A 26,783-nucleotide genomic window follows, 5' to 3' on the forward strand; every position below is an offset into this window, starting at 1 on the left:
GAAAATAAAATTTAAAAGCCAGTACATTTGATTGATTGTTTTATATTTTGTTTTAAAAGCTAGTAGTGCAATTTATAGTAAGATCAGAGAACATCCAGTACCTTGAAATAAACCCAACAAAGCTTATTAAGACCTTTAGTGAAAGCATTACTGAGAGAAATGAAAGAAGAACTCATAAATGGGGAGAGATACGATGTTCATGGATAAGAAGTATCAATGTTATAAACATGTCAGTTTTCAACGAAGTCCCAATCAAAACCCCAACCGGTTTTTTTTTTTTTTTTTAATAGACCAGTTCTCAGATTTATATGGAAATGCAAAGGGCCTATTGGAATAGCAAAGGCAGTCTTGAAAAAAAAAGTTGGAAAACTTACACTACCATATATTAAAGCTTATTATAAAGATGCAGTGATTAAAATAGTGGGTGCAAGGCCAGATTGATCAATGAAACAGAATAGTGTCCGAGAGTAGACCTACATATATAAGGTCAATTGATTTACAACAAAAGTGTGTTGGGATTTTGATTGAATGTAGAGGTTAATTAAGAGAGAAGTAATACTACTGATCCAGTATATTCAAGAGCAAGATTGATTTCTCTGTATATTTGTATTTAAAAAATCCCACTTAGAGTTTTCAGTTACTCTTATTAATGATATTTTACATTTTTAAGTGTTACATAAGAAAGCTTTTGTCTTTAAAATAAAAAGCTTTTGCCATCAAGTATATTAATTTTATACCAGCACATTTTATGAATTCATTCTGATATTAAGATTGTAGTTGATTCTCTTGAATTTCCTGGATAAGTCATATATAAATAAATATAATTTCTTTCAATTAATAATTATATCTTGCATTTCATTATCTTATCTAATTGCATTGCTTATCAGTTCCCATACAATCTTAAATAATAATAGTGTTAGTGGGCATCCTTGTCTTAAGTTTGACTTTAAAAGAAATACTTTTAGTGTTTCACCTTAGTTTTAATACATGTCTTTTTGTTATAAAGTGATACTGATATCATTCTCGTATCTAAAAATACATGTTGTAACATGAACTAGTTTAAGATTTGCATGTGTGTTTTTTAAACCAGCTTTACTGAGAGGAAGTTGTTACAGAATTCACCCTTCAAAAGTGTACAATTCAGTGGGGTTTTTTTTGGTAGATTCAGAGTTGTGCTACCATCACCAGTAATTTTAGAACATTTTTATCCCTCCAGAAGGAAACTCTGTACCCAATTAGCAATCACCTCCCACCCCCAGCCCCTGACAGTCTACTTTCTGTCTGTATGGATTTGCCTATTCTTCATGTTTCATATTTATGGAATCCTGTAATATGTGGCTTTTTGCATCTGGCTTCTTAGCATAAGGTTTTCAAGGGTCATCTACGTGATAGCATGTACTAAGATTTCACTCCTATTTATTGTATTTTTTCTAACTGTTAAAAAAAATGTCTTTCTCTTCCAATTTGACTAGTTTAAGTAAAAAAATAGATGTTGAATCTCAACTTTTCAGCATCTATTGAGGCACATCAGGATTTTCCTTTTTTGACCTCTTAATTTGGGCCATTATTTGGTTGCATCCTTGAATTCTAGAATAACCATACTTTGTCAAGGTGTCTGTGTGTGTGTGCATGTGCACGTATGTGCACGTGTGTGTGTCTATATATATTATATGATGGATCACATTTGCAAAAACTTGACTTGGGATTCGTAATTAACCATGTTTGTAGTTTGGTTACATTATTTTTGTTAGGTTTTCTAAAAAACGGTAAATTAGTTTTATTTTAAGTTATGAATTTTATTTTATTTTGTTTTTATACAGCACGTTCTTATTAGTTATCTGTTTTATACATATTCATGTATATATGTCAATCCCAATCTCCCAATTCATCCCACCACTACCACCACCCCCCTGCCACTTTCCCCCCTTAGTGTCCATACGTTTGTTCTCTACATCTGTGTCTCTATTTCTGCCCTGCAAACCGGTTCATCTGTACCATTTTTCTAGGTTCCACATATATGCGTTAATATACGGTATTTGTTTTTCTCTTTCTGACTTTCACTCTGTATGACAGTCTCTAGATCCATCCACGTTTCTACAAATGACCCAATTTCGTTTCTTTTTATGGCTGGGTAATTTTCCATTGTATATATGTACCACATCTTCTTTATCCATTCGTCTGTCGATGGGCATTTAGGTTGCTTCCATGACCTGGCTATTGTAAATAGTGCCGCAGTGAACATTGGGGTGCATGTGTCTTTGTGAATTATGGTTTTCTCTGGGTATGTGCCCAGTAGTGGGATTGCTGCATCATATGGTAATTCTATTTTTAGTTTTTTAAGGAACCTCCATACTGTTCTCCATAGTGGCTGTATCAATTTACATTCCCACCAACAGTGCAAGAGGGTTCCCTTTTCTCCACACCCTCTCCAGCATTTGTTGTTTGTAGATTTTCTGATGATGCCCATTCTACTTGGTGTGAGGTTTAATTACTATTATTATTCTTGTAATTTATTTTTAATGTATTTATTTATTTTTGGCTGCATTTGTCTTCGTTGCTGCGCGCGGGTTTCTCACTGTGGTGGCTTCTCTTGTGGCGGAGCACGGGCTCTAGGCGTGCAGGCTTCAGTAATTGTGGCTCGCAGGCTCTAGAGCACAGGCTCAGTAGTTGTGGCACGCAGGCTTAGTTACTCTGTGGCATGTGGGATCTTCCCGGACCAGGGATCGAACCTGTGTCCCCTGCATTGGCAGGCGGATTCTTAACAACTGCGCCACCAGGGAAGCCCCCTCATTGTAATTTTGATTTGCATTTCTCTAATAATTAGTGATGTTGAGCAGCTTTTCATGTGCTTCTTGGCCATCTGTAGGTCTTCTATGGAGAAATGTCTACTTAGGTCTTCTGCCCATTTTTGGATTGGCTTGTTAGTTTTTTTAATATTGAGTTGCATGAGCTGTTTATATATTTTGGAAATTAATCCTTTGTCCGTTGATTCATTTGCAAATATTTTCTCCCATTCTGAGGGTTGTCTTTTTGTCTTGTTTGTAGTTTCCTTTGCTTTACAGAAGCTTTTAAGTTTCATTAGGTCCCATTTGTTTATTTTTGTTCTTATTTCCATTACTCTAGGAGGTGGATCAAAAAAGATCTTGCTGTGATTTATGTCAAAGAGTGTTCTTCCTGTGTTTTCCTCTAAGAGTTTTACAGTGTCCGGTCTTACATTTAGGTCTCTAATCCATTTGGAGTTTTTGTGTATGGTGTTAGGGAGTGTTCTAATTTCATTCTTTTACACGTAGCTGTCCAGTTTTCCCAGCACCACTTATTGAAGAGACTGTCTTTTCTCCATTGTATATCCTTGCCTCCTTTGTCGTAGATTAGTTGACCATAGGTGCATGGGTTTATCTCTGGGCTTTCTATCCTGTTCCATTGATCTATATTTCTGTTTTTGTGCCAGTACAATATTGTCTTGTTTACTGTAGCTTTGTAGTATAGTCTGAAGTCAGGAAGTCTGATTCCTCCAGCTCCATTTTTTTTCCCCTCAAGACTGCTTTGGCTATTCGGGGTCTTTTGTGTCTCCATACAGATTTTAAGATTTTTTGTCTACTTCTGTAAAAAATGCCATTGGTAATTTGATAGGGATTGCATTGAATCTGTAGATTGATTTGGGTAGTATAGTCATTTTCACAAGATTGAGTCTTCCAGTCCAAGAGCATGGTATATCTCTCCATCTGTTTGTATCATCTTTGATTTCTTTCCTCAGTGTTATAGTTTTCTGAGTACAGGTCTTTTACCTCCTTAGGTAGGTTTATTCCTAGGTATTTTATTCTTCTTGTTGCAATGGTGAATGGGATTGTTTCCTTAATTTCTCTTTCTGGTCTTTCGTTGTTAGTGTGTAGGATTGCAAGATTTCTGTGCATTAATTTTGTATCCTGCAACTTTACCAAATTCATTGATTAGCTCTAGTAGTTTTCTGGTAGCATCTTTAGGATTCTCTACGTATAGTATCATGTCATCTGCAAACACTGATAGTTTTACTTTTTCTTTCCCAATTTGTTTTCCTTTTATTTCTTTTTCTTCTCTGATTGCCGTGGCTGGGACTTCCAAAAATATGTTGAATAATAGTGGCGAGAGTGGACATGCTTGTCTTGTTCCTGATCTTAGAGGAAATGCTTTCAGTTTTTCACCATTGAGAATGATGTTTGCTGTGGGTTTGTCGTATATGGCCTTTATTATGTTGAGGTAGGTTCCCTGTATGCCCACTTTCTGGAGAGTTTTTTTTTATCATAAATGGGTGTTGAATTTTGTCAAAAGCTTTTTCTGCATCTATTGAGATGATCATATGGTTTTTCCTTTTCAATTTGTTAATATGGTGTATCACATTGACTGATTTGCGTATACTGAAGAATGCTTGCATCCCTGGGATAAATCCCACTTGATCATGGTGTATGATCCTTCTAATGTGTTGTTGGATTCTGTTTGCTAGTATTTTGTTGAGGATTTTTGCATCTATATTCATGAGTGATATTGGTCTGTAATTTTCTTTTTATGTAGTATCTTTGTCTGGTTTTGGTATCAGGGTGATGGTGGCCTCATAGAATGAGTTTGGGAGTGTTCCTTCCTCTGCAGTTTTTTGGAAGAGTTTGAGAAGGATGGGTGTTAGCTCTTCTCTAAATGTTTGATAGACTTCACCTGTGAAGCCATCTGGTCCTGGACTTTTGTTTGTTGGAAGATTTTTAATCACAGTTTCAATTGCATTACTTGTGATTGGTCTGTTCATATTTTCTATTTCTTCCTGGTTCAGTCTTGGAAGGTTATACCTTTCTAAGAATTTGTCCATTTCTTCCAGGTCGTCCATTTTATTGGCATAGAGTTGCTTGTAGTAGTCTCTTAGGATGCTTTGTATTTCTGCAGTGTCTGTTGTTAACTTCTCCTTTTTCATTTCTAATTTTATTGATTTGAGTCCTCTTTTTCTTGATGAGTCTGGCTAAAGGTTTATCAATGTTGTTTATCTTCTCAAAGAACCAGGTTTTAGTTTTATTGATGTTTGCTATTGTTTTCTTTGTTTCTATTTTACTTATTTCTGTTCTGATCTTTATGGTTTCATTCCTTCTACTAACTTTGGGTTTTGTTTGTTCTTCTTTCTCTAGTTCCTTTAGGTGTAAGGTTAGATTGTTTATTTGAGATTTTTCTAGTTTTCTTGAGGTAGGCTTTTATTGCTATAAACTTCCCTCTTAGAACTGCTTTTGCTGCCTCCCATAGGTTTTGGATCATTGTGTTTTCAAAAAATGGTAAATTAGTTTTGTAAAAAGATTTGAGATGGGTTTCCTCCTGTGTTCAGCTAGCTTTGGGAAAAGCCTAGAGCTTTTTGAAAGGGTAACAGACATCTTTCTCCTCCCCCCCCCCCATTTTATGGTGATTGGGTTCTCTATCTCTTATTGAGTTAATGCTTGTAAATTAACATTTCTTTTCAGTGTGCTAGCATAGAATTATAGACTGTTTTCTTACAAGTTTTTTACTTTTCCTGTATCTGTGTTTTTTTCTTTATTTCAAATTATGTATGTTTGTGCTTCCCCCCAGTTTCCTCCTTTGTTTTAGATTATTATCTAGTAGTAGTTTCCTATCTCCCCAAATCCCTGAAAAAAGCAGGCATGGATTTGGGCGGGGAGCGGGGTGGGGGGCGGGGAGTGCAATGTGAATTAGCTGATTCCCTAGCTTTGCTCCAGAGAATGATCATGGAATTAATGCTGCTGATACTCTACCTGGAGCTGATACTCAGTGGAGCATGCCCATTGTTGGTCATGTAAGAAACAGGTGGGGAGGGGAGGGGGGAATAGATGAAGGTAGTCAAAAGGTACAAACTTCCTGTTATAAGATAAATAAATACTAGAGATGTAATGTGCAGTATGATGAAGGTAATTAACACTGCTCTATGTTATATATGAAAGTTGTTAAGAGAGTAAATCTTGAGAGTTCTCATTACAAGGAGAAGAATTTTTTTTTCTGTTTCTTTGATGTTGTATTTATATGAGATGATGGATATTCACTAAACCTATTATAGTAATCATTTCATGGTGTATGTAAGTCAAATCATTATGTTATACATCTTACACTTACAGAATATGGAATGTCAGTTATATCTCAGTAAAGCTGGAAAAAAAAAAAGATGAGCAAACAAAGAAAAAAAGAAGCAGGTCTGCAGGTGTATTGCAAACCAGCCCTTTCATTGTCCAGCATGTTCTTTTTTTGTTTTATGTTTAAAGGATTTATTAAGTTATAGGTACAAAACATACTCCTAATAGTATTAGCAGAGGATCAATGTAAAAATGCTCCATAACTTTGCAAATGTCAATTTAAAAATTTTGTTACAGTCGTTGAAAGGCCTGATATTATATTCTTGCCAGTATTTAAAATGTACAGAGAACATTGTTAGTGTCAGCATTGAGTTTACAGAGCCTAACAGACCCAAAGTGATGTATTTAAGAAGAGCAATAATAGGAAGCATGTGTGTTCATGTAGGTGAGGGAAAGAGTAGGGTAAGTATTAGTCAGGTTACTGTTTTGGTGCATATATATGGAATCTAAAAAAAAAAAAAAAAGATTCTGATGAACCTAGGGGCAGGACAGGAATAAAGACACAGACGTAGAGAATGGACTTGAGGACACGGGGAGGGGGAAGTGTAAGCTGAGACGAAGTGAGAGAGTAGCATTGACATATATACACTACCAAATGTAAAATAGCTAGCTAGCTGGAAGCAGCTGCATCGCACAGGGAGATCAGCTCAGTGCTGTGTGACCACTTAGAGGGGTTGGATAAGGAGGGTGGGAGGGAGACGCAAGAGGGAGGCGATATGGGGATATATGTATACATATAGCTGATTCACTTTTATACAGCAGAAACTAACACAACATTGTAAAGCAATTATACTCCCATAAAGATGTTTAAAAAAGAAGTTACTGTGTTGGTCAATTGGCAAAACAGTAATTTTAAGAAGTTTCCGAGTTTAAAAAGATTTAAAATAGTTTAAAAAACTGTAAAGCTGCAGTACATGTTTTTTACAACTGGTTATTAGAAAACTAAGGAAAGCCGTCATTAGCTTGAATAAAGTAACATGAAAGTGAGACTGCTTTAGTTTAGGGGAAAAAACCCCTGAAATTCCAATGCATTATCGGAAAGATTTTCCAATACAAGGAGACATGTTGCTCATTAAGGAGGAGTTCGATAAGAAAAGCACTTTTTTTTTGGCTACACTGCGCAACATGCGGGATCTTGGTTCCCTGACCAGGGATCGGACCTGTGCCCCCCTGCAGTGGAAGCACAGAGTCTTAAACACTGGACCGCCAGGGAAGTCCCCTGAAAAGCACTTAACTAAATTAACAACTGTGGGAATGACCAGTTCAGAGATGAAGTAAATGCCTGATTTTGGGAAGGATGGCAAGTGCAAGAAAAAGATTAAAAAAAGTTTCTGATAATACCAACAATTCTTCATCATGTACTGCATTTGACAGAAATTAACCTTTTTTTTAAAAAAAATAAATTTATTTATTTATTTATTTAGGGCTGCGTTGGGTCTTCGTTGCTGTGCACGGGCTTTCTCTAGTTGTGGCGAGCGGGGCTTCTCATTGCGGTGGCTTCTCTTGTTGCAGAGCACGGGCTCTAGGCGTGCGGGCTTCAGTAGTTGTGGCACGCGGGCTCAGTGGTTGTGGCTCACGGGCTCTAGAGCACAGGCTCAGTAGTTGTGGTGTACGGGCTTAGTTGCTCCACAGCATGTGGGATCTTCCCGGACCAGGGCTCGAACCCGTGTCCCCTGCACTGCCAGGTGGATTCCTAACCACTGCGCCACCAGGGAAGCCCAGAAATTAACCTTTTAAAAATTTCCCCTGACGGTTTTATTTAGTTTAACTCTTCTGTGTACTGTGTAGTTTAAATTAATTTCCATATTATGTCAAAACAGTCTCCATCCTTTGATCACATCAAGTGTTTCACAAAGTCCACTCCAGTATACCTCAACTAAAGGTGGTTATTAGAGGAAATCATGTGAGTAGGATTTCTGTTCAGAGTGTCAGGAAAAGCTGATAAACTAAACTATTTTTTTAAAACTTCAAAATCAAAATGAGTCATCTAAAGAGATTTGTTAGACATTATGATATACAGTAGAGTTTTATGTAATGAACATGGATAAATTATTGAGTATATTAAATAGCAATATTTCATGAAGGAGGCTGTACTACTTTACATAACAAAAACTATGTAGAAAGTGTATGCACTTCCTGGGACTTCCCTGGTGTTGCAGTGGTTAAGAATCCGCCTGCCAATGCAGGGGACACGGGGTCAAGCCCTGGTCCGGGAAGATCCCTCATGCCACGGAGGAACTAAGTCTGTGTGCCACAACTACTGAGCCTGTGCTCTAGAGCCCTCAGGCTACAACTACTGAGCCTGCGTGCCACAACTACTGAAGCCCGCGTGTCTAGAGCCCATGCTCTGTAACGAGAAGCCACTGCAATGAGAAGCCCTCGCACTGCAACGAAGAGTAGCCCCCACTCGCCGCAAGTAGAGAAAGCCCGCGCGCAGCAACGAAGACCCAATGCAACCAAAAATTAAAAAAAAAAAAAAGTATATATAAAGAAAAAAAGGGTATGTACTTCCTAACATCAAGCTACAGTCTTAAAGACAAAGGCATTTAAAAAGTGTAGTGCTTATTAGTGCTTGTAGCACGTCAATGCAACTAACTTCAGAGGGTGTTTTGGCAACTCTTTAAAAATTTTCTTTATATTTTTTATTTTTAAAGCACTTTGTTGAGGTATGATTGACATATAAAAGCTTTATACATTTAATGTATACATTTGATGAGTTTGGGGATAAGTATACACCTGAGAAATCATCACCACCAGCAAAGCCATAAACATTCATCACCTCACAAAGTTTCCTCCCACCATGTCGTCATCGTTGTCTTCTTCTTCCTATTCTTCCTCTTCCCCTCCTTCTCCCTCTCCTTCTCCCTCTCCTTCTCCCTCTCCTTCTCCCTCTCCTTCTCCGTCTTAGTAAGAACACTTAACATAAGATCTACCCTTTTAGCAAATTTTAAGTGTACAGCACAGTATTGTTAGCTATAGACACTGTGCCATAAAGAGGATCTCCAGAACTCTGTATCCTTTGAACATTATCTCTCCAACTTCTCTTCCTTTTTAACCCCTGGGAGCCACCGTTCTACTCTCTGCTTCTCTGAGTTTGACTGTTTTAGAGTCCACATATAAGTGAGGTTATGCAGAATGTTTTTTTTTTTTCCTGTATCTGGCTAATTTCACTTAGCATAATGTCCTCTTCCATCCATCTTGTCACAAACAATGGAATTTTAAGGCTGAATAATATCCCACTGTATGTATATATCACATTTTCTTTATCCATTCATCTGTCAGTGGACATTTAGGTGTTTTGGCAACTCTTAATCTGAACATGAATAGGGGCTTTGGAAAAATAAGACTTTAAGAAGGCTTGTCATTTTAGGTCCAAATTTTTTATTTCCTATTTAAAAGCTCTTTAAAAAAATTTTTTTTTTCATTTGAAGTATAGTTAATTTGCAATGTTGTGTTAGTTTTAGGACCAAATTGTAATAGATTTTGAAAGTTCGAACTCTTAGACTTTAAACAAACAAAACCTTGAAATTACTGATTGGCTCAAATGGTTTTATGGAAAAAACTAATCTGTAACAAAAACTTGGCATTGAATTTTTGAGCAAAGTGTACAAAAGTTCCAAGTAGGACAGGGCAAGGAAGGACGGGGCTCTGACATTTACAACAGGAAGCATTTTCTCTTCCTCTTCTTGGCACAGAGGGTGGGCAAGGTTTTTTGAAAATAAAATATTGTATTAGGGAGTAGAATTTGAATTAAAGCTATTAGCTTAATATTATTAATTATATATATCTCTTTCCTTATTTTTTGAATGTTTGATCTGTCAGGTGTTGATAAGAGTTGTAACTTTTCACTACTATTGATTTTTTTTCAGTTTCTATCATAGTTTTTTTGCTTTTACATATTTCCATTCTGTTTTGACACATACAAATTCATAATGACTTCAAATTCAAGATAGACTAGAGAAGACACACATTTATTTTTACTTCCTTTTGAAATCACATTGAGGAAGAAGTATAAAAATTCAGAGAAAAAAGAAAACCTGAGAGGTATGCCACTTGTAGACCAGAATATGATGAATTTCTGGTTGAATAAAGCAATTGGGAATCAATTAATGGCAAAGCCCTAGAGAGCTTAGTGAACCTGTGGCCCTATTTGGAAAGTTGGAAGGACCATCCCAAAATTGTCATTCTGTGTTTTCCCCAGTGTCAAAAGTGGGGACATCCGAGGAGAAAGAGCAAGCCATGGGCACAGACAGATAATTAAAGTTATAGAAAGCCAAGCCTTTTACTTATCAGTATAGATATCTCTAGTGGTTTTCCTCCTGAGCTAATGCCAAAAATTTGGCTCTCTGAATTGCAAATTCATCCATAGGAAATTCCAAAGTGGGTACTGTGGGGAGAAAGTTAAGGACCGTGCTTTAGGTAGCTTGTAGTATCCTGAGGGATATTGGACCTCCAGTACCTGCAAGATGGGCTACTCATCCACCTTAAAGGAAAGCCTGGCTAGTTACATGGTTCCTTTCTCTCCCTTGACCTCCTTCTAGACGGGACTCCTTTGGTCAGAACTTAGGTTCATTGCTAGGCAAACAGGGTTTCTCACTTGGGCTGAGGAAATACAGCCCAGCTATCAGAATGTAACTCTAGACCCTCATCTACAGATAGGAATGGACAACCTGTAAGAACCATGCTTTTGAGGAAAACCATCAGTCTGAAAGAGAGGCACCAAATTCAACAAACTGAATAATGAAACAGCAGAGGAGACAGGTTAATATAGGGTACAGAATAAACTTTAAATCCTGAGAGATATTTGAGAAGATGCAGTATCCACTGAAAAAAGATTGCTGTGAAAAAGAAACTAAGTTTATTTTGGAATTAAAACATGATCTTTTAAGTAAAAATTCAGTAGATGGAGTGAAGATCAAATTAGCTTAGAAGGAAGAGTTTAGGGATTCTGAGAATGTAATAGAAAGACAAAGATAGAAAATACAGGAGAAAAAGTTAAAGCAATATGGAGGCTAGATTTAGGAGTTCTTACATCCTATAATAGAAATTCTAGTAAGAATGAACAGAGAAAATGGAAGCAAGTATTGAAACAGAAGAAAATTTCTTGAGTTCAAGAAGGGCTCAAATCTTTTGATTGGAAGATTCCCACTGGGTTCTGGAAGTAAGACCACCAGAGCTTGTTAGAGTGGTAGCAGTGAAAATAAAGGGGACATGATGAATTTAAGAGTGGATGACTATGAGACATATAAGGGCTGAATTGGTAAGAGAAGTGAAATAGCATTCCAGATTTGAAAATTAGATATCTGAAGAAATGATAGCTGCATTTCCCACATTGAACAATGTGGGAAAGAACTGGGAAAGAAATTCATAGCTTAAGAGGGAAGATATTAATTAGGCTTTAAGTGTAAATTTTCACCAGTTCCAATTTCCTTCTAAGAAAAATTCTGTTACAGGTGGATCTGCTTTTGTTTCTGTTTCCTGTAGCTTGAGCAATTCCATCTAATCTATACGATACAGTTTGGTTTTCTGAGCATGGCTTAGGGAGAGGAACTAGAGTCAAGTCATAAAATTAAAAGGCATGGAGTTTTGGGAAGACCAAAAGCAGACAAATGATTCTTGTATGCTTATGACAAAAAGCAAAGTGAAAATATAAGCACCTTCCCCGAGAGGGAGATCATGAAAGTGTCTAGGCATCAAAAGATATATTATCAGCTCGGTGGTTTGTGACCACCTAGAGGGGTGGGATAGGGAGGGTGGGAGGGAGGGAGACGCAAGAGGGAAGAGATATGGGAACATATGTATGTGTATAACTGATTCAGTTTGTTATAAAGCAGAAACTAACACACCATTGTAAAGTAATTATACTCCAATAAAGATGTTAAAAAAAAAGAAATAAATTATATTCATTATCCCAGATTTAAGACAGATGAAATGCCACTGCTATACCTATTAACTTGGCATGGTATTTTTATTGCTTTATTTTGAAGAATTGAAGAAAATTATTGTGAATTTCCTGAGTTTCTCTCAAACCAATATTTCCCTTAAAATGGTACGTTTTTCTGTTGTGAATTCTTCCATAGCATTTTTAGGATCATGACTCCTGCATCTGGGAAGGGAATATTTTACAGAGCTTAAGGTGAGAGTGACGTCCCGGAAGTATTTTGAGGGCATTTGATAATCAGACTGAACATTAGTATGTGTTCGCCCAAAGTGTTAGGTTCTTGGTTCTCTGAACCGTTCTGCTTATTTGTCTTCAGATTCAACTGTTCTCTGGGCTTGGTTCTTGCAGCAAAGGTAGGGGCACTTTGCATTACATCATCAGCCTGCGCTCCCCACCCTTACTTTATCACAATCCTGAGAACTTTCCTGAGTAGGTTCTATCCTAAGAACATTGGTTTCATTCTGGTTGTGAGAGAGATTTACTTCTAACCCCACAGGGGTTACAAAGTTGAAGTATAGTCATCTCTGCTTAGAAGTTCAAAACATGTTTTTTTCCTGATTTGAGTTTTTATAATGACAAAATAGAAGGAAAAATAACCAGTCAAAACTGTTTGTTGAACAACTATTGCTTACCTGAGTCAAAATAAGGTGAGTGGACACCCTCCATTTGGGCCAGCATATCTGTTAGGAAATGGGTATGATGTGAAATGTTTGGAAATAAGTGTGTTATGGTAGCTTGGGTTAATATTTTAGAGCACCCTGAATTTTGGGGAACTGCTGAAGCTTTCTGAGCAGGGGAGTGCCGTGATCAAAGCAGTACTTCCGAGGATTAGTCTGCCCACAGATTGCAGGAATGCCCTGGCATTTGGCACCAGCCCTTACTTGTAGGTTCCTGGTCATTTGTTGTGGGAGTGGCAGAAAGCGAAAGGCCAGTTGAGAGGCTATTTTTGTTCCCTGGGGATCAGGAAATATGAAGCTGAGAGTGAATGGTGACAGTGGGAGTAAAAAGGGACAGATTCCTGAGAAGTTGTGGAGAAGGAAGGGACAGTCTGACAACCTGACCGAATATAAGCAGGGAAGAAGGAAAAGGCCTTAGTGGTCATGTCAGGAGAAAGCAAGGTTTTCTCCTGATGAAAATGTTCAGCATGGGACTTCTCTGGTTGTATAGTGGTTAAGAATCTGCCTGCCAATGCAGGGGACACGGGTTCGATCCCTGGTCCGGGAAGATCCCGTATGCCGTGGAGCAACTAAGTGCGTGCGCTACAACTATTGAGCCTGCGCTCTACAGCCCTCGAGCCACAACTACTGAGCCCACGTGCCACAGCTGCTGAGCCCAGGCGCTGCAACTATTGAAGCCTGCGCGCCTAGAGCCCGTGCTCCACAACAAGAGAAGCCACCGCAATAAGCCCACGCACCGCAACGAAGAGTAGCCCCCACTCGCTGCAACTAGAGAAAGCCCGCGCACAGCAACGAAGACCCAACACAGCCCCCCCACTGCCCAAAAAAAAAAAAAAGATGTTCAGCAGACAGTGTGGTGGAAGTGTTAGGTACTACCCTGAGTATGTGGATTTGGGGAATCATCTTTGTGTAAATGCTAGTTGAAACCCTGGAATAAAGAAAAAGAAGAGAAGAGGGCTGAGTGTCCCACCCTGGGCGGGGTTGCAGTAGTGGGAGAGGAACAGCAGAGTAAACAGTGGTTGGGAAGATGGGAAGAGGACTAGGATGTCACTTAAACTGAGGTAGGAGAGAATTTCAAAATCGAGGGGATTATCCATCAAACTCTAGTAGAAAAGCTGAGAAAAGGAGTTATTGTGCAGGTGGAGAATTCTTAGAGTTGATGGGTTTGGGTTTATGTAGGGAAATTGGGGAGAGGAGCCTTAAATACCTTAAGGAACCCCATTTATTGCCTTCTAAATTGGCTTGATTTCATGTATACTATGCCATTATGCTTAGAAAATTAGCTTATGTTTATCATTTTGTAATTACATTTTTAAAAAGAGAAAAAGAATTATGGCTAGAGGTGATTTTGATGGGGAGAGAGCAGTGACAGCTTATTCAGAGCATGTACGTTTTCCATTTTTTATAGTTGAAATGTTTTTTGTTTTTTGGTCCTTTTGTTTGAAGCACTTTGAGTAAATAACGTGAAACATGCTCCTTCCTGAAAATGAATAGAATATGTCTCAGAGTTGACAAGCTGAAAATCTGTTTATTATATTAACATTAATTAAATGAGTTTCTCATGGATATTTCATTAAGGAGTATATATATGTATATAAATGCAAGTTTGGCATCTGAAAATAAGACATAAATAATCATAATTTACAGCAAACAAGTAGAGTCAGGGAAAAAGGAAAAAAGATAAAGTGCTATAGAAATTCAGAGGGGGGAGAGATTATTTTCAGCTTTTTCTTTTTTGTGTGTGTGGGGAAGGGGACTTGGGGGAAGATCCAAGCAGAGGTGATAGGGGAAAGGTGTTCTGGGTAGAAGAAACCCTGAGCCAAATATAGAGTTGGGGTCTTATGTGGATATGGGGCATTTTTGTTTGGTTGAAGTGTGTTCATATGGTGGTCGGGCGAGGTGCTTGAAGGAGAGTTAGGGAAGATAATGAGAGAAAGATAGTTTGCAGCTGGAAGTTAGAAGATGGCAGGAGTTTCAACTTTATTTGCAGGCAGCAGGGAGCCATTAAACATTTTTTGAACAGAGGCCTGATATCACCTGGCTGATGCTTTAGAAAAATGATTCTTGTTTTTGTTATTTGAAATTTTAGTAAGCAGCATGCAGCACTTATATCATCAGCAAAAAATGATAAAAGTAAAAGAAAGATGCATCTAATAGAACCATTTAGGTTGGATTAGAAAGTGAGAAAGTAGAGATAAGGAAACCAGTGAGGGAGGAGGTTTATGTAATACTTGCAACATGAGTAAGCCCTAATCCCTGATGTGTGCTCTTTTGAAGCAATGATTAGTACTAAGTAGTATATTATTTGATTGGTTTTTTTTGTTGTAAGTTTTTGGCTTAAGTAGAAAAGGAAGCATTAAGGTCATTGGGGTGGCTTGCAAAAACTCAAGGCAGACTGTAGCTGGACCTCAGAAAGGTCTAGAACCAGGAGCTAAAAAGCTATTATTGGTAAGCCTCCCTTCCCTGCTCCCTCTCCTCTATTTCTCAGGGCATTCACTGGATTCTTTTTATTATTTATTTGTAAACTTTATCTCACTAGTCTAAGCTGAAGTTGGAAAATGGCCTTCCTCACCTCCTATGTTCCAGCCACCAGGAGAGGAGAGGGAAGAGAGAGACAGAGGCAGAGAGAGAAAGATAGACTAAGTGACCTTTGCTCATGGTTTCGATTCTCAGGGATAGGACTTTGATTTTATTGTGCTCAAAGATGAACTTATTTTTACCGTTTTATAGTTAGTGCCAATCAACTATGGCCAGGAGAGTATAAATACACTGCAGGAGTTTACTTTTCTAGATTGGGGGGTTAGTTTTTTGTGGGTTTTTTTTTTTTTTTTTTGGTGGCTTATTTATTTATTTATTTTTTAATTTCTTTGTTTTTTAATTTTTGGCTGCACTGGGGCTTCGTTGCTGTGCATGGGCTTTCTCTAGTTGTGGCGAGCGGGGGCTACTCTTTGTTGCTGTGCGTGGACTTCTCATTGCGGTGGCTTCTCTTGTTGCAGAGCACGGGCTCTAGGTGCACGGGATTCAGTAGTTGTGGCATGCGGCCCCAGTAGTTGTGGCCCATGGGCTCTAGAGCGCAGGCTCAGTAGTTGTGGCACACGGGCTTAGTTGCTCTGCGGCATGTAGAATCTTCCCGGACCAGCACTTGAACCTGTGTCCCCTGCATTGGCAGGCAGATTCTTAACCACTGCACCACCAGGGAAGCCCGATTGGGGGATTAGTTAAGAGGTCATTGTAAGTTAGGCAGAAATCCCAAAGGGTGTTTACTATAATTTTGCACTTTGAATCTTTAACCGTTGTTTAATGTATTGGTTGAAAGATAGCAGACTACATTAAATTCAGAGAAGTAATATGAAAATTGTGCAGGAATTTCCTCCCGATAAGCTACAGAGTATAAATTGAACCTTAATAAAGCTGGTTACCCTTGTGGGAGTGAGGAGTATACAGAGTGAGAGGAGACCAGAGTGCTGGGGTGCTGGAAATGTTCTCTAGCTTGATCTGGGTAGAGTAGTGATTACACAGATTTATGCATGTGTCAGAATGCATCAAGACGTTTGCAGTATGTATGTATGTACGTATGTATGTATGATGTATGTAAGCAGTATCTCAAAAAGTTGAGGCAAAGCTGACTTATTTGATTTATCCACCTTTCCTTGTCATATAGATGCCCATGTATCATTATGTTTTTGGCAATTTAATTTTAACTTTTCCCTTTTATTTCAGATAGACACATTTTTTAAAAATTAATTAATTAATTAATTTATGGCTGTGTTGGGTCTTTGTTTCTGTGCGAGGGGTTTCTCTAGTTGCGGCGAGCAGGGGCCACTCTTCATCGCGGTGCGCGGGCCTCTCACTGTTGTGGCCTCTCTTGTTGTGGAGCACAGGCTCCAGACGCGCAGGCTCAGTAGTTGTGGCTCACGGGCCTAGTTGCTCCGCGGCATGTGGGATCTTCCCAGACCAGGGCTTGAACCCCTGTCCCCTGCATTGGCAGGCAGATTCTCAACCATTGCGCCACCAGGGAAGCCCTCAGATAGACACATTTTTGATAGATGTTCATCTGTCACATAATTTTTGGTGTCTCAGAAATGTAAATAGTATGATGACATTTTTTTAATACATATATTAAAAAGAGTAATACTTGGTTTACTTTTTCGCCTAATTTAGGAGCTGTGACTGATGAGAATTAAAGGCCATGGATGAAGATGGACTTGAATTACAACCACAAGAGCCAAACTCATATTTTGATGCAACAGGTATAACTACTTGGGTTGTTCCACTTCCCGCCTACCAGATTTGGAGTTGGTTGTCAAGTGGAAAAATTGCTAGATGCTGTCATTGATATTTACACTTAGGTATCTTGTTATCCTATCAAGCTTACAGATGTTAAAGTGAGTATATTATTATTCCCCTCCTTAAAAATTTGGCTCCCTCATAACCAACACTCATATTCTTGTCAGTAACAGCAACATTATCAAAACCTTAGTGTTTACTTCAGTCCTGTTAAAGTTCTCCCTTTGAAAATATTCCTTGCTTACATCTCTTCATTCTACTTTCTTCCACATAGACCATTATCCGGCTGGTAAAGTATAAACCTAAGGCCCTCCATGTTCTGACCCCATCCTACTTTTAAAATCCTCTCTCTCACAAGTTAACAAAAGGAGTCTTACCTCACTCCCCAGACTGTACAAGGAGAATTAAATTTATGAAGTTCTAAAAATGGGAAAAAAGTATTCACAATTTTGGATTACTCATGGTTCCAGTTATATAACAGTGAAGTGATTATGCTAGGTTTTGTAATATAAAATGGTTTTATATCACACTAACTAGCTACCTTATAAATAAAATGTTAATGAGTTTTCCATTGGACTTGAAATGACTGTATTGTATACTAAAGAAATAGCAATTAACTTTATCAGGAAATTAAATATTAGCGATTTTTAATTTTAACTTTTCTTTAATCTCTAAATCTAATGGTGGTTTGTGTATTTTTCTTAACAATTTGGGATAGTCTTTTGATTCACATTTGGTAATTTCAGCTTGATAATGATAAATGCAAAGTTATGATTCTTTCTTCTTTAGAACATGAAGTATAATTAATGTGCTTGAAAGAGAGACTAAGCTCTTTCGAGAAAAACGCACACCATTTACTAGCTTAATGTTGCCACAAGCAAGCCTGGATCATGGGCTAAGGGGTAGATTGAAGGGCTGTTGCATTTTAGCCCTGATTGTTAACACTTATGGTGTTTGTTTATCTTTGAGCAAGTCACTTAATCTGCCAGGGCCTCCATTTTCATATGTCCTAATAATAATGAAACCTTTCATTACAGTTTTTCAGAACACTTCCCATATATTCCCATTTGATCATCACAGCAGTCCTGTGAGGTATGCATGGCAGATACTACTGTCCTCATTTCACTGATGAGGAAACCGAAACTCAGAGGTTAAATGACTTGCCCAAGGTCACAAAACTAATAAGTGTCCAAATCCTGCTCTCTGATTTAGATTTTTTTAAGCAGTACTCTTGCCACTAAATGCTTTCATCTTCATGTCTGCAAAATGGAGATTACAGTGATCTATTGCTTGATGTTAATATTGAGAATATTGAAAACAGTATAAAGCATTTTGTAGAAGTTCTATGGGAATTAAAGCAAGCACTCTTTATTAGTTCTAGGTGTAAATAAAATGGATATTAACTGGCTTTAAGATTTCTTACATTTTTAAAGGTTCTTTGGCCCTTGTTGATTATTTGTGTTTGTTTAAAAAAAAAAAAAAGCCATGTGTCTCTCTGAGGGCCTGGCCATTGACACAGAGTCATTGAGTTAGGCAGCTGCTTGGACTCAGCCTGGTCTGAGTCACATCCAGAAGCACTAATCGACTGAATAGCTTTTTAGGTAAGACTTTTATAAAATATTGTTTGCTTTTCTCTGGATCAGGAGCCAAGGTACCAGATTTGTTTTATTTTATCTTACATTATGTTTTTGGCAAGGATATCTGATTTTGATTCTCATTTGTGGCATTTATTCAGAGTAGTATTTACTGAGCACCATAACCTGTGCAAACTGTGTGATCTTGGAGAAGTCATTTAATCTCACTGGGCTTCAATTGATTCAACCCTCTACCTTCATTTGTTAACTGCAGAGTGGACTAGAGTAGGGTTTCTTATGTTCTGAGGAACTGCCAGGGGGATTGGCATATGGGGGGATGGGAGGAAGCTGAACGGAGGCGGACTACCCTGGTGAGGTTGGGGCAGGCCCCACTCCAACTAACCTCACCTTCCATTGCTCCAGAGCAACTGCACTTTTATTCATCTTATCTGTCCACAGAGGCTCCTTAACCAGTTGTCTTTCCTCTTTAACTGTGGCCTTCTAGCCCTCTTTTTATTTATGGCCCGATTCTTTTTATATTCTAGATTCGAAGGATAGTTTCTGAATTTCCATAATCATAAATGGAGGATATTGGTGGGATATTGTTCTAGAACAAAGGAGGAGAAAGGGGAAATGAAGGGAAGTAAAAGAAAACATGGGAGAGATGGACAGGAGAAAAAAATATGAGTTGAAAGAGAGATAGAGCAAGAAGGGAAAGAAGTGAAAAACATATAATGAAGGAAAATGGTATATTTGCCACCTGAAGTTGCTTTACTTATTAATTTTTGTAATCATCCCTTAAGTACCTATGCATATGGGTTTAGTTTTAGTCAGCCTAGAATATTACTTTCATGAATATATTTTTGTGTGTGTGACTGCCTCAGTTACTTTGTTTTTCTTTTATTTCCTTACCTGTTAATTGATTTGGGATGAGTATAAAAGTTCTTGTATTAAGAATTTCTATTTCTGATATGATTCAAAAATAGATTCTCTCTTTATTTCTTTAATCTATCTTAATGTTTGAGACAACTGAGGAGCTACTCTGTTTTCCTGGTAGAAATTAAGTAACATTTACATTAATTGAGGTAGTCATGCATGTCTACCTGAAATTTGTGATTTTAATTTTTTTTTTTTAAGGAGCTGATGCTACACACATGGATGGTGATCAAATTGTTGTGGAAGTACAAGAAACTGTTTTTGTTTCAGATGTTGTGGATTCAGACATAACTGTGCATAACTTTGTTCCTGATGACCCAGACTCAGTTGTAATCCAAGATGTTATCGAGGACGTTGTTATAGAAGATGTTCAATGTCCAGATATCATGGAAGAAGCAGATGTATCTGAAACGGTCATCATTCCTGAGCAAGTGCTGGACTCAGATGTAACCGAAGAAGTTTCTTTAGCACATTGCACAGTCCCAGATGATGTTTTAGCTTCTGATATTACTTCAGCCTCAATGTCTATGCCAGAACACGTCTTGACGAGTGAATCCATACATGTGTCTGATGTTGGACATGTTGAACACGTTGTTCATGATAGTGTAGTAGAGGCAGAGATCGTCACTGATCCTCTGACAGCTGACGTAGTGTCAGAAGAAGTATTGGTAGCAGATTGTGCCTCTGAAGCAATCATAGATGCCAATGGGATTCCTGTGGACCAGCAAGATGATGACAAAAGCAACTGTGAGGACTACCTTATGATTTCCTGTGAGTCTTGGGGTACAGTGATTGTTGAAGATGGGTTTTTTTTTTTAATTAATTAATTAATTTTATTTTTTTTTAGCTGTGTTGGGTCTTCGTTTCTGTGCGAGGGCTTTCTCTAGTTGCGGCGAGCGGGGGCCACTCTTCATCGCCGTGCGCGGGCCTCTCACTGTCGCGGCCTCGCCTGTTGCGGAGCACAGGCTCCAGACGCGCAACCTCAGTAATTGTGGCGCACGGGCTTAGTTGCTCCGCGGCATGTGGGATCTTCCCAGACCAGGGCTCGAACCCGTGTCTCCTGCATTGGCAGGCGGATTCTCAACCACGGCACCACCAGGGAAGCCCCCTCAAAGGTGTTTTTGAAGGCTGTCTTTCCTAACTTATATCAGGGGTGAAATTTTCTTGACTTCTATAAAATTAAATCTCATAGACCTTCCTTCATTGTTGTTTCAGTTTGGAGCCTGTAAGATAACTCAAAATTAAGAAAAGTGGAATGGTACAGGGTAGAATCATTTCTCTGTAAGGACACAGTAGAAAAATGAGATTTCTTCAGTCTAGAGATCAAAGATTGAAAGGACTAGAACTGAACTTTGTGAAATCATGAAGGATGTGATTAGGCTGTTACCAGCCTTCAATAGAATTAGGAACCCTCTTGAAACTTAAAAGGAGTTCAACTTAGAGAAAAATGTATACCCAAACTACTTATATTCTTGTATATGGATGTACAGTACTACTTATGTAATACTATGTACTTATATAATATGTAAAATGCTCTTTATATAACAGATAGCATGGAAAAGAGCTCTGGCATAGTATTTAAACAAATATTCCAAAACATGATTTCAAGTATGATGGACTCATACTAGGTTATTGAAGAAAAGTAAGGTGTTTTGGAACACACCTCTAACATCTGGGAGAATAGCTATGTCTTCTTACAATTTATTTCTTGGTACCACTTTCAGAGATCCTGAGGATCCTAATCCTCAGTTAGATAGACCACAGTTCTGACCCAGTATGGAAATTCTAATTATGCCTCTAGGAACTAAACTTCAAACAAATAAAGACTTACAGACTATTTGCTTATATAAATGCACGAGACCATTTGCTTTGCTTGAATACCTGTTATAAAACAGGAATTTAATATGAAATATTGGAGTCCACCAGCATTTTAGGAAATACCTTTTAAAAGTTCTTAAGATTCTGGAAATCAGAGAGTTCTTCGTGTAAAGAGGAGGAAAATGCCTTCATTCAACACGTGTTTACTGTGCCCCTACTATGTGTCAGACATTTTTTTAGATAGTGCAAATATGGATATGTGCTAAATAAAAATTACACAAAACCATTGTCCTTGGAGAGCTTACAGTCTACAGTGGGAGAGAAAGATAGGTTACACTGTGATGCAGAGGTGTGACTAAATTGCTGTGGAGACAGAATGGAGTTGCTGACCTTTGAACTCAAGGATGAGTTCCTACTTTTGCAGGATGAAGAAGGACATGGATAGGAGGGAGCCATTCTAGGCAAATGGTATATATAGTATGTCAAAAAGGTCTTGGCTTCTGCTGGGAATAATGGGAACTTTAGGATGTACTCATATTTTTGTGCACTTTCTGTTTATTTACTTAAAATAAATTTCTAGAAATAATATTGCTGGATCAGAGGGTATACATATTTACAAGTCTGGTTATATTTGCTTCGGTATTTTGCCTAATAGAATTCCACCCACCAAGTTTATGAGAATGTCCCTTTCCCTACACTCTGACCAACATAGGGTATTGTTTTCCCTTTTAATTTTTGCCACTCTGACAAGGAAAAATGTAATATCCTGTTTCAAGTTTGAATTTATTTTAGGAAGGTAACCCTGGTAGTAATAAGGAATAAGAATAGGTGAGAAGAGATTAGTGCTAGAGAGAAGTTGGAATGGTTCCTCCATGAGATAAAGAAGATGCTAAGTACCTTCATAGTAATGGGAGTAGAGCAGGGGAGCTGGATTTAAGAGAGATTAGGAAGTAAAATGAATGCGATTTGGTGATAGATAGAATAGGGGTAAGGATTTGAGGGAGAAAGAATTCAAGGAGGACACTAAGGTTTCTGCCGTGGGAGATTGGGTGCCTGGTTATGCCATTACCCGGGAGGAGGAATAGATTTGGTGGAAAGAAAATGTTTCAGGACCTGTTGAAAGTTTAGGTTGCTTGCTGGGGACAATCTGGTGGATGTTTTCTGTAGGCAGTTGAAAATATGAATTTGGTGCTTTTGAGAGAGTTTGTGACTAGAGGAAGAAATTTGGGACAACAGAATATAGGTAGTACCCTATGTGGAAATGGATGGTGGTCCCCAGAGAGTGCTTGTCAAATAAGAGTGTCAAGTATGGATCCTTTGGGCATTTAAGAAGTAGGCAGAGAAGAGCTCATGAAAATCAGGAGGTTTTAGGAAGAGGAGGAGGAGAAAAATCTTTAGAATGTTTTTAACACTGTGAAAGATAAGCAGAATTTCTAAGAGTGTTAGTTACTGAGGAGGGAGTGGGCTTTTTCGTTAGGCAGTTAGGAGGTCATTGGTATCTTTTTTTTTTTTTTTTAATTATCCTTTTTGTTTTATTTTTGTGGAAAGGCAACTTTATTTTTTTTAATTTTTAAATTTTTTATGATTAAAACTATTGGGTGTAATATAGGCTCAAGGATGTATTGTACAACATGGGGAATATAGCCAGTATTTTGTAATAACTATAAATGGAAAGTAACCTTAAAAAATTGTATAAAAAGTTATTGGTATCTTAATTAGAATAGTTTCAGTAAAGCATGGGCCAGTGGAGAAGAGATAGAGGAGATAAGCTGTAATGGATTGAGAAGTTGGTGGAAGTGGTGGAGTAGGTGAAGCAGTTTGTATAAATTGCCGTTTTGGTCAGTGAAGGGACAGAAGAAGCAAGAGTACAGCTTTTGATGGTTGAATGGATGGTGGAAGTGTGTTGAGCATATATATAGGTTTACAGGTGCAGGACACAAACAGTTGAACAGAGACTGAAGATATAGGAAGGACTAACAGTTGGAGCAGGTTCCAGAGAAGAGGAACGGAGTAGGGTCCAGGGCAGTGGTGGAAGGCTGGTAGGTGAGTCCTAGAGAGAAAGAGTCCCCTTCTCTGAGACAGGAAGGCAGTTAAGGATCAGGAAAATTGGAGAGCCTGGGACAGTAAGTTTAAAAGGAGTGTTTGAATGTTGGGAGCTATTTTCTCTGTGTAGCAAATTCACCTGCTAATATAGAAGGACTTGCAGAGGTTGGGTGGGAGCTGAAGGGTAGTGGCAAAGGGTTGAAAAGCCTATGTCGTATGGGGATGGGCCAGGGCAGGAAGCTGAGAACTTACAGATTGCTGAACGAACTGCAGGGGCCAGCTGAGATTGGGAGACTTAAGTTTGTATGTAAGATGCACTATTTAAATGAAAATGCTATTTTTAAATATAACTGCCGGATTTTCTATCCCATGACTAGGCAACCCAGGGGCAAGGCTGGAGAAAGGAGGGAATTGGGTTCATTGTGCTTTATGAGGGAGGAGGATCTGGTGAAATACTTGAGAAAGCACTCTCTGTTCTTGATTTCTCTTTCCCTTTTCTGTCCTTTCTGTCTTAAACTTGTTAGCTAAGGAGTAAAGTGCATGGCATTAGTTCGACCTTCAGCTGCACACTGTCTCTTACCTTTATTACTCTTTTAGGAAGTCAACCCTCCAAGAAAGTCATCCAAAAAACCAGACGTTTCGTTAGTAATGGTTGACATAGTGTAGTAGATTCTTGTATTAGAGCTCAGACTTACAAAATTTTTATTAAAAATTTTATTTATAGTCATCTTTTTTTTTTAGGCCCTGGGTTTGTGCTAATTGATATAGATTTTAATATTCCTGAAAAAGTAAATACAGATAGACACAAACTGCTATTGTACTGTATTTTAGTATATTTTATATATGTACGTAAAATATATATTTTAATAATACAATAATTTCTTCCTTTACTTTTTATTTTCTCCCTCCCTCCCTCCCTTCCTTCCTTTCTTCTTTCTTTTAAAAATGGAATATCACATCCAAGCTCAAAGAATACAAAGAACACATATACAAGTTCTTATCCCCCTATTTCACTATAGTGAAATGGTTGGATTGGTTTTAGGGATGGTGACTTTTGGTAGTATCTTTTGTCTTCTCTATTATACAGACACTTCTTCACTCTTTCCCCCCACTCCATACCATCATCCCCTTTCCCTTCAAAGTAATGATCATGTTTAAACTGTTGGCTTTGGAATCAGACCAGATGAATGCCTTGGAATTAACTAGCTTTTCTCTTGTCTGCTTCCCAGTAAAGATACTTCTTTTATGCTACATTTTAACTTAAAACCTATATTGATTTCAGAAGTTCAGGATTGAGAAGGGCTTTGTAGTAAGCATATAGAGGAACTATGGCCTGATTTTATCTGTGATAGAGAATGCTGAGATGCCATTATTAGCAGTCAACTTTAATGCTCTTCATAATATGATGAGAGATGGTAGTATCTCTGAATTCCTATGATATTTATTCATCACTTTATAGGTCAAAGACGAACATGAACAGATGTGCAAATATTCTTTTTAAAAATTTCAGTAAGTCATTGAAGCGAAGAGTCTACTAAACAGCTTTTATAAAGTTTTTAGAGTCCTTCTTGACAGATTTCTTCCCTCTGAAAGTCTCATTTAAAAAGATGATAAAGTAGCAAGTAGTAGTGTCATGGGTAGTGTACATTGGCACAAACATTCTTTGTCACAGTATAGCTGCCTTTGAGGTCAGGATGACCTCTTCATCTAGTCTTTGCTCTCTAGATGTTGTGATTGCTTCTAAATTGATTGTATGTTTCTTGAGGACAGCAACTGTCTATTGCATCTTAGCTACTTATGTATATTCCCCATCAAATCCTTTGGCATATTAGATGTGAAATATTTGTTGAATAAATGAATGCTATAGCTGAAAGTCTGTGGACATCACGCCTCATCCAAGGTATTAATGACACATTTCTTCCCTACCAGTAGCTGTGGCTGTTACTTGGTTCTGGTCAGGCTAGATATGGTAGCACTGCTTTATGGTACTTAGGAGTTTTCTGGCTCTCTGAAAGGTGGAGTGTTTGAATCGTCCACTTGTTACTCAGATGGTTTCTTAGTTCTCCATGAATCTGAGACAGCTGCCAGGCATCCCTGATTTCTTTGCAGTGGTCTTCACCCTCCTACAGTTTCACTTTTCAGCTGCATAGTCAAGATGCTATTTTGTGAAACATCAGTTTGTACAATAGGGAAAGTTGGAGAAGATCTGGTGATGATGAGTCAGGCACTGCCTTACAACAGCTGCGGGAAACAAAATATTCTTTGGGTGCCTCTGATACTAATATGATCAACGAAATGTCACTCTAGGTCTTGTTGACATCTCTCGTGTCTTTTAATTAGGACAGTTAGGTAGGAGGTGAATGGGAGTTAGGTGTTCCTTTCTAATCCTAGATTCTTAAGTTTTGAAATAAACTTTTTTTTTGGTAATAGCTTTTCATACACATACCATACTGTTCACCCGTTTAAAGTGTGCAATTCAGTGGTTTTTGGTATATTCATAAACTTGTGCAACCATCCTCATGATCAATTTTAGAAATTTTTTCATCTCCCCAAGGAGAAACCCCATATCCTTTAACTATCACTCATATTATCCCTCTCCATCCTCTCCAACTCTAAGCAAGCCCTAATCTACTTTCTGTATTTGCCCACTCTGGACATTTCATATCAGTGGTATCCTGTAATATGTGGTCCTTTGTGTCTGGCTTCTTTCACCTAGCATAATGTTTTCAACATTCGTCTATGTTGTAGCATGTATCAGTACTTCATTCCTTTTTATTACTGAGTAATATTCCATTGTATGGGTATACATTTTAGTCTGTTCATCAGTTAATAAACTTTTGGGTTGTTTCCACTTCTTGGCTGTTAGGACTTCAATATCACCATTTGTGTACAAGTTTTTGTTGGATATATGTTTTCATCTCTTCTGAGTATATATGTGGGAGTGGAATTGCTGGGTCATATGGTAATTCTATGTTTAACCTTTTGAGGAACTGCCAGACTGTTTTCTAAAGCAGCTGCACCATTTTACATTCCCACTAGCAGTGAATGAGGATTCCATTTTCTCCACATCCTCTCCAGTACTTGTTAATACTGTCTTTTTGGTGATAGCCATCCTAGTGGATATGAAGTGTGGTATCCTCTTGTGGTTTTGATATACATTTCCCTGATGGTTAATGATGTTGAGCGTCTTTTCACGTGCTTATTGGCCGTTTGTATATATTCTTTGGAGAAATGTCTGTTCAGATCTTTTGCCCCCCTTTTTTTTTTTTAAAATAAATTTATTTATTTATTTGGCTTTGTTGGGTCTTCGTTGCTGTGCGCGGGCTTTCTCTAGTTGCGGTGAGCGGGGGCTACTCTTCGTTGCGGTCCGCGGGCTTCTCCT

General features: G+C 38.1%; 1 protein-coding gene across 5 annotated transcripts in view; it reads left to right on the forward strand.

Moving 5' to 3' along the window:
- ZFX (zinc finger protein X-linked) overlaps positions 1–26,783 on the forward strand; it is a 67,658-nt gene that overhangs the window by 13,691 nt on the left and 27,184 nt on the right. For 3 of the 5 annotated variants that reach the window (XM_036839460.1, XM_036839462.1, XM_036839458.1), the window contains exons 2-3: positions 16,905–16,993; positions 19,742–20,311. In XM_036839460.1, coding sequence (XP_036695355.1) covers positions 16,933–16,993; positions 19,742–20,311 — 631 coding nt within the window. In that variant the 5' untranslated portion in view covers positions 16,905–16,932. Of the gene's footprint in view, positions 1–12,170; positions 12,714–16,904; positions 16,994–18,067; positions 18,123–19,741; positions 20,312–26,783 lie in introns of those variants that run through there. The other 2 variants (XM_036839461.1, XM_036839459.1) reach the window with 2 other exon arrangements.

Source organism: Balaenoptera musculus, chromosome X (genome assembly GCF_009873245.2).
Source record: "Balaenoptera musculus isolate JJ_BM4_2016_0621 chromosome X, mBalMus1.pri.v3, whole genome shotgun sequence".
Lineage (NCBI taxonomy): Eukaryota > Metazoa > Chordata > Mammalia > Artiodactyla > Balaenopteridae > Balaenoptera > Balaenoptera musculus.